Source organism: Belonocnema kinseyi, chromosome 5 (assembly GCF_010883055.1).
Source record: "Belonocnema kinseyi isolate 2016_QV_RU_SX_M_011 chromosome 5, B_treatae_v1, whole genome shotgun sequence".
Classification (NCBI taxonomy): domain Eukaryota; kingdom Metazoa; phylum Arthropoda; class Insecta; order Hymenoptera; family Cynipidae; genus Belonocnema; species Belonocnema kinseyi.
The window spans coordinates 52288777-52297854 of NC_046661.1; the positions used below are offsets into that span (position 1 = coordinate 52288777).

General features: G+C 29.5%; 1 protein-coding gene across 3 annotated transcripts in view; it reads left to right on the forward strand.

Annotated features, from left to right (window-relative positions):
* LOC117172791 (protein arginine N-methyltransferase 3) overlaps positions 1–6772 on the forward strand; it is a 17168-nt gene extending 10396 nt beyond the window's left edge. For 2 of the 3 annotated variants that reach the window (XM_033361011.1, XM_033361012.1), the window contains exons 6-8: positions 2056–2282; positions 2384–2743; positions 5701–6772. In XM_033361011.1, coding sequence (XP_033216902.1) covers positions 2056–2282; positions 2384–2743; positions 5701–5810 — 697 coding nt within the window. In that variant the 3' untranslated portion in view covers positions 5811–6772. Of the gene's footprint in view, positions 1–2055; positions 2283–2383; positions 2744–3027; positions 3155–5700 lie in introns of those variants that run through there. The other variant, XM_033361013.1, reaches the window with a different exon arrangement.
* Positions 6773–9078: the final 2306 nt, after the last annotated feature.

Here is a 9078-nt window from a genome sequence, read left to right on the forward strand (position 1 = left end):
GTCCCCCTTCCACCACCAAGTAAGTGTGTGGAGGGTGTGTAAAGGAATAGAGAAGGTGTAAGAAAAATGTAAACCCTTATGGGACACATTAGAAGCTTCCATGTAGTTAGTAGTAGTAGTAGTTAAATATTGAATGTAATTATTCAAATTGAATATTCCAATACTTCAGTTGAAAATTCATCTCTTTAGTTGAACATTAATTTTTTAACTAAAAATTTAACTATTCAATTTTTGTTGACAATTATCTTTTTTTAGTTGAAAATTCGTCTTTTTTTATAGAAACTAATCACCTTGGTTGAAAATTTGTATTTTTCTTTAAAAATTAATTTAACTAATAATGTAAGTATACCATTTTTTGTTAAATAATGTTTTTTTAGTTCGAAAATTAACTATTTTGTTAGAAATTTATTTGTTTTGTTGATAAGTCGTCTTTTTGGTAGGAAGTCAATCTCTTGCAAAAAAAATAATTTTTTTTCTTTTTGAAATTCATTTATTCCAATTTAAAACTCATTTCAGTTAAAAATTCATTACTTTGGTTAAAAAAAATTTGTTGTGGAAAATTAATTTTTTAACTGAAAAATTAACTATTTCATTTTCGATTGCAAACTGATATTTTTTAGTTTAAAATTAAACTCTTTATTAAAAAATTTATATTGTTTAAATTGAAAATTCAACTATTTGGTTGAGAATTCATTTATTTTGTTAAAAAGTCATCTTTTTGGTAGAGAATTAATCTCTTTATTTGAGAATTCCACTATTTGGTTAAAAATTCAGATATCTTGTTGAAAATGCAATATTTTTACTTGAAAAGTTAGGAATTTGCAACCTTTTAAATTAAATTTAATCTAGTACCCGTATTAATTTTGCCTAAATATGCATTGAATTTTAAATATAAGAAGATAAAATAAAAATTTGTTAGAATTATTATTCAAATTCATGGACTTTCGAAACAAATTCAAGAAATAATTAATTATGTTTCTAGTGTTATTTAATTTAATTAACCAATGGGGATAATATATTGAAGAATATCTTGTAATATATGCGAAATACTATTTAAATGCCGCCTTACTATGAAAAATTATACCCAAAAAATACTTGAGATACCTGGAAAAATCCTGGAAATTTTCAAAATATAATTCCCTGTTATAAGAGGGTTGTTTCGCGATTATAGATAAAATTATTTTTTAATACATAATTTTAGGCTGAATCGAAGGTGCGTTAAAAATTTTTTTCGGTTGTGTAGTTCAACAGAAAAAAATTATTGAAAATTGAAGGCAGTAAAACACTTATTCAAATTGGTGTCACGTGACTCAGAGATTCTCATAATTATCTATCAATTTGACGATGTGAAACTAGTGATAAAGAGTTTAGGCCACGGTCTGCTATCAATTCAGACTATTTTGATTAGATAGCTTTATTTGTTAAGATGTAACAAAAAAAGTTATCCTGTTGTAATATTTGGTTTACGAGTCAGTAGTATTTTGAAGGAAAACAGTAAATGCAATTATTAACACATTTAAAAATCGTATATATTTAGGAATTGTTCAGTAAACAAAACTACATTTAAGTACTTTTTGAATCAATTCTTTATACATACCATAAATATATCTATTTTGGGTAAATTTTGTCTATTCGTTTTTAGGAAACTCTCCTTTGAAATTTCTTTAAACAATATTTTGCGACTTCTAGTTTCGATGTGCACATAATCAAAACAAAACATCGGCATAAGAAAAGATATTTGAGAATCACTGAAACGTGAGCTGTGATTGGTAGAAAATCCGACCCCTTTGACTTCAAAGGGGCCCTCCAATCGACATTATGATAAAAAATTCATATTTCAAAATTGCATTAAAAATAATAAATAATATGTGAAAAAGATTTTATGGGCGTTTTTATAATTAGAATTTTATATACTATAAGATCCATTTATTGGAAAAATTATATCTGACTTTGGAAACAACCATACTTAGTCAACTTTATAATAAATTTGCTCAAAGTAATATTTATTAAATGGAGAACTTTGAAATGGTGTTTAATTTTTAAGTTTTATATCAGGGAGAACAATCTCAACGATATCATAAGTTTAAAGAAGGGTCGATTAGAGGACATCGATTTGGAAGTAGAGAAGGTGGATGCGATCGTCTCTGAATGGATGGGATATTTCTTACTTTTTGAAGGGATGCTGGATACTGTTATTTACGCAAGGGACCATTATCTTTCCGCCGGGGGAAAGCTTTTACCAAACAGATGTACTCTCAGTATCGTTGGAAGTGGAGATACCAGTAAGTGTAGAAAATATTTCCATCTCCTAAAAATAAACGTGTATGAAATTTGCATCTATTAATGACAACTAGAGCTAAATGTAATTTCAAATATTTTTCAGAGCGTTACGTAGATCTCGTCGACTATTGGTCCAATGTTTACGGTTTCAAAATGAGTTGCATGAAAGCGGAAGTAGTACGAGAACCAAGTATTGAAATCTGCAATGCTCACGAATTGATAACAAGCGTCGCTCAAATTCAATCTTTCGATCTTTATAAGGTTGATACCGAATGTGTGAATTTTTCATCTTCGTTTGAACTTTCTGTGAAAAAGACGGGATCCTTGACTGCCATAGTTGGATACTTTGATGTATTCTTCGATCTAGACAATCCGATATCTTTTAGCACTGGACCACAAGCCAGTCCCACGCATTGGAAGCAGACCGTTTTTTCACTCAGTGAACCAATCAGTATAACGGAAGGTGAGATATATTTCAATTTTTATGCGTATAATATTCAGGGATCACAGTGCAAAATAGCTTAAAAAAAGGGGAAATAGGGTAATTTTTCACAAAAAAGGGGGAAAATGTGGGATAGATTAAAAATTTGTTTTCCATTTAGAAAAGGAAAAAAGTCTTTTTATAAGAAACTATATAGATTTTAAATAATGTTAAATTATTTTTGTATTATTTCTGCTATCAACGACTTTTTACATTCTCATACTAATGAGATGGTATTGGTTTTATTTGAAAAATTATTTTCGCAGATTCCATTAAATATCGACGTTTTGAGACCCCCTGATTCAGAAAAAATAGTTTTTACGCCGGTGTCTGTCGTTGTTTCTGTAGCCTGTAAACAAGGTAACATTTGAAGGAATTATTCGATTGGATTCCCCTTTGGCATACTTTATAAGGATATGAAAAGAAAAGACGAGTCCGTTAGCCAGCTTTTTTGGAAGAAAATTTAAAAAAGAGCAATTTGAACATTTTTGAGACCACTTTTTAAAAAATATTTGAAATTTTTCGGCAGATATTTATAATAGATCTAAATACGAACAATTTATCCTCATTACTTTTTTTGATAAAATAAAAATGACCAAAGTTATAGTATTTTCAAATTCCAAAAATCCAAACGAAAATTAACATTTGAAGCCAAGCAAACCGTGATATGGAAATCGATAATTCAAATTTTTATCTAAAAAAAAAAACTAATGAAAAAGCAATGACTCCATTTTGTGAAAATCAAAGCAAACTACGAAAAGAAATAAAATTGTGCACCTAACAAAGAATAGCATGTTTCAGCGCAGCTAAGTATAAAATGTAACGCAAAATAAGAAAGAAACATTGAAGTAATCCAATTTGCACTTTATTTTGCAAAATCTAAATATCCAATCCCAGGTAGAGGTACATAAAAAAATTGTATATTCGATATAAAAGTGTTGAGCATAATGTAGAAAATTTGACATTTTGGGCAAAATTGAGTACGAAGCACGAGATACGTGATGAGAATGTGTTCGCTAAAGCCGAAAGAGCTTTAACAAAAGAGAGTTCACAGTTCCAAATTACAGTTATCGATTCTTTAATCTTTAATTTTTAAAGGTCTGTGCACGAATATGGGACAAATGCAAAGACCGAGTGCAAATATGCGAATGTGAGAAAAATACAAAGTCCGAGCGCGTAGCGCGAGGTAGATACAAAATCGAGCGCGAAGCGCGTGAACCAACAATCGTGCGCCCTAGGCCCGCTGAAACATAAAATTTGTGTAATAGTAAATAAAAAGAGGACACATAAAATTTTGAAATAATTTATATGTTTTAAATCTTTATCTTGTAGACTGGTAAGCTAATGACATATTCAGGCGTCGTATTAACTAGTGGTTGCCGTTTTCACCATCGGGTTCTTTATGCAAAACAAGTACAATAAGCCCATTTTCCAAAGGCAACGCGTGATACTACCCGCCATTTTGAAAATTAAAAATGTTAACATTTTCGCTAAATTAGAACAATTAACTAATGTATCCCGTGTACTTTAAAACAATCTTTTTGTACTACTTTTCTGCCGAAATTAAATATGACATCCAAATCAAAGTAATAGTAGGGGTTAATATACAAGGTTTAAGATTCAATAAAAATGTGGAGAAAGAACATTGAACTAATGTATGTTGAAGAGTTTAGAGTTTTTAGCCGTAGTTAGCCGAGTTTAGCCGTGTTTGAAAAATTCGTGGAATATACATTTTGCGGTGATACTACTATTTGTTGATAATTTTTCAAATATGGCCAAAAAGTCATAATTCGGAACAATAAACGAATAGATACAAAAGGGCGTGGCCTAATGTCAGAAACTTGGAGACTTTTTTCTTTTTTCGCTAGGATCGCTCAAACAAAAACCTGATCTCTAAAACTGCCTTACCTGCTTCCTGCTTCGCTGAAAAGTAGAATGCATTACTAGAACGATTTGGTCGAGGAAAATTTCTTCCTTTTAATTTTTACATAAAAAATATAATTATTTTTAAAAAAGCAGCCTGTACCGATAATCTTTATACTCTTTAGAGTATTTATAAAAAAAACAACAGAAAATTGCTTCACCGTTTGTACTGAATTTTATTTCTACCTTTTTGCCTCGATGTCCAGGGCTCTTAACTGTTTCCATAAATACGGTTGGTCACATATTATTAAATTTTAAAAAGAATTTTCTTTGAATCTTCAGTTAAAAAATATTTATATTTTAAAAATTTACATGTATAATTGATGTATAATTGAACTAAGTAAAAGTAAAAGATTTAACTATCAACATTTTGAATTTAAGCCTTAAGGAATTAAACAATTCCAAATAAAATGGAATAAAATGAACGACTAAAAAGTTCGCTTCAACCTGCCAAACTGATTGAAGCTGGTTTTTTACTAGTTTTGAAACTTGTTTAAATTGTAGGCTTATAAAATTTGTGGTCAATCAAAAAAATTCATTAAGATCAGATGTAAACCTGGTAAGTCTTGTTTGGATTTTGGTCTAATCAAAAAATAACTGTTATAATATGTCTAACATAATGTCACTCACTATTCAAATTTAAACTAAAGAATCTTTAATATGGACAGACAGACCATTGTACTTTATTTTAGTTATATTCTATGGAAGTGTTTTAAATAACTCAAATTGTAGAAGTGCTATTTTTTCATTATTTTACCATTGTCTTCCGAAAGCCGAAAATTTCGATAGCTATCGATAGCCAAAGGCCAAAAAGAGGACTTTTATTCGTTTCAATTATAATATGTATTGTCTATGTTCGGAAGTGGAGTTTCTGAATTTTCGGCAATATCTTTCGTTAGGCAAAGACCAAAAAGCGCTCTTTTGACAGTTTATTATGACCATTACGTTAAATATCCGAAGCCCGTTAAATTTTGTGATTTAATTTAATATCAAGGTTATTTAACATTTATTTCCAGGTGAGATGGTGACTGGAAAACTGATCTGCCGCAGACACGTGAAAGACGTTCGTGGTCTTATAGTGACCATCCAGATCAAAAATATAAGTCAAGTTTACTACTTAGATTAAGAGTCGACATAAATCAAAAAAGTGATTTTACCATTTTGCCAATTTTCGACCTACCCTTGCTAATTCTAGTTCTCCAGCTTTACATTTTTTTAAGTTTGTTACAATTGCTTGCTAGGGAGTAGAATTTCCTAAAATTTGTAAAAAAGAATTGCCACGAGTATTGTAGCTATTTTTATAAACTTCTAGAAAAAGTGTCTCATAAAAAATCTCCAATTTACTTTCGGAAAATACCATCCATAAATTGTAAAATTCACAGATATGAAATTTCATTCTTCACTATTCCTCTAAAAAATTCGGAGACACCATTGTCGTGGAAAAAGCTTTAGTTTTGAGATCCCCAGATTTAAAACTCTTCCATTCTATGTGCCTTTAGAGTGGCCACCGTTGCGTGCAATATAGGATAGAGATGAAGCTTTGTATCTTGCACTTAGCAAAATTCTCGTTGCACCAATTATAATTTTAGCGCACTTTAAAATTTAAGCATTTATTCGCACTTATGTAGAAAAATGTCTACGGTGGAGGTTTTTGTCTATAGAATAAGAATTTTGTAGCTTTTTCGCGACTATTAATATATGTGCGGGCACAAACTAAACTCGCACGTCCTGATATATTACGAATTCAGTCAATATAATTTTCATCAAAGTTGAAACTTTCGACATTTTTCTGCATTTAGTCTTCCATAGAGGCGAAATGTGATAAAATGTTGGGGCAATTTCTGGCTAAATCTGAGAATCAAAGAATGCTAGTAAACGAAAGAGAAAGGGAATTGTGATACGTCATGATAGAAATTAAAAAAATGTATTCCTTCTAGTTTTTTTTGTTTGTTTGTTTTTTTTTAGAGAGAGAAGTTGAACCGTTTTCGTGACAATCTAATTCAATCAGAAACTACGGAAAATGATATATCTCAGCAAGAAATTGGCTACAGCATAAATTTCTGATGACGTTTACTAATCTTGAAGATTTTTCTGTGATATATAAATTTAGCAATACATAATCTCCAAATCTATCATAGATTAAAGATTACAATAGGCTAAGAAAGTTTACACTTTGCAAAGAGCTTTGACGTAAAATCCGAATTACTCAAAATATCCAATTTAATAAGGCTCTAAGGTTTAAATAATAATTTACAATTAGGTCATTATAACCAATAGTTATTGCTTAGAAAAACACTTAAACTGTAAAAGTAACGCTAAGTTATTTTTTCATTAAATTTGTAGAAAATATAGTGCGCAGAGGAAATTCAAGTCGATAGATTGCCCATTGCCGATTATAATTTGTAAAACAAAAAATCAAAAACTAATAAGAGTAGTTAAGAAAATTAAATTGCAAGCACAAATCGATATCAGTATTACATTATACTATTTATATTATATAATATCAAAATCGAATAATAGAGAATAACCTTATTATTTTATTACTGCTTAAATTGACTACAATAAATTGTAATTTTTGCAATGAGTAATCAATCTTTGTTGATTTTTCGCAATTGAGGTAGAGGTTATACGTTCTTATGCGTAACGGAACGTCCATATATCACGTGGTCCTACAAGAGGGGAGGGGGGAGTTAGCAAAAATATCACGGATATTTTATAAACTTGAAATCAGGATAAGTTGTGTACTTAATGCAATTACAGTCAAAAAAAATCTTTGTCAAGAGAAATACATGAGTACAGCACTTTTCGACTTTCATGAAGCGGAGCAAAAGCTCTACTTTTTACTCTCTATGGAGTAAAAAGTGACGTTAAAGGGGAATAATGACAATTATATACATCTATGAACTCGCAGTTTACGATAATCAGCCCACTCGCCGTAAGAACTGGAAGGGAATTTTTGTTGCAGATAATAGAATTTTGCGTCAATTTATGGAAAGTTACCATATATAATTTATTAAACTACCGTAAATTACCAAAAATTTACGAAAATTTATAGAAACTTTTAAACTGAATTTGGGGTAATTTAACTTCAGTTGTTATAAATTACCTGTAATATTACCATAAAGTACCAGAAAATTTCATAAATGTCCGGAAATTGATAAAAATATTTAAAAATGAATGTTGGGTTGTTTATTGTAAGTTACCATATTCAACTGTATATTTATCATAAATGGCCGAAAAATTCCGGAAATTTATAGACATTTTTAAATTGAATTTTGGGCAGTTTATGTAAGTTAGCATAAATCATGCTTCCTTCATTCGAAATCTTATATGGGCTGAAATCATGGCTGTATTCGGAGAAATTTCGGAAATCATCCATTTGTTATAAATAATATCGTATGCGCCAAGGGGGAGAAGAGGGACTTTGTCGACGAGTGTATATTTTCAATACGAGTAGCGCTCGCCTACAAACTCATACTGCAAACATACATTCGTCGAAAAAGTCCCTGTCTTTCCCATTGGAATATACTATTTTAAGGTTATCGTGATTTTACATAGTCACGTGAGAATTGGGAGGGGGTAGGTAAAAAATAATCACGTGATTTATGGACGCTGACTATAAGAAAGCTTTATTAAAGAAAAATGTGCATTTAAAATAATTTCACTTAAAGAAAGCTTTTAGGTTCACAATATAAGTATTGTAGTAATTCTTCATTTAAAATAAATATGCTATATACAATTGTTTGATGAGAATTTATTTCAATGCAGGCTTTATTGACAGAAAAAAATCCTCCTCCTGTTATTCTATTTTTTTCAAAAGTTGCAAAAGTAGTTTTATATTGCTGTGTTTGACTATTTTGTTGAAAATTCTTTTTTTCAAAAAATCAAACTCTTGTTAAAAAATCAATTTTTTTAAGATTCATAATTTTATTGAAAATTAATCTCTTTGGTTCAAAAGGTAGCTGTTTTGTTGAAAATTCGTCTTTTCTTTGGCTGAAATCTAATTTTCTTACGCAAATTTAACTATTTTGTTGAAAATTTGATTTTCTTTTGGTTGAAAATGATTTTTTCCAACTGAAAATGCAACTATTCCATTTGAATATTTCATAAATTTAGTTCAAAATTCATCTCTTTAAGCATTAATTTTTTGACGAAAAATTATATTTGTTAGTTGAAAATATCTATTTTGGCAGAAATCAATTTTTTTGTTTGAAGATTCACTTTTTTGGTTGAAAATTAAGTTATTATAGTTAAAAATGCATAAATTTAGTTGAATTTTTTTTTTATTGAACTATTCCAGTTGAAAACTCATCAGTGTATTCGAGAATTCATCTCTTTAAATGAACATTAAGATGGTTATAAGATATCGTATATTCAATAGAAACCGAGATTTT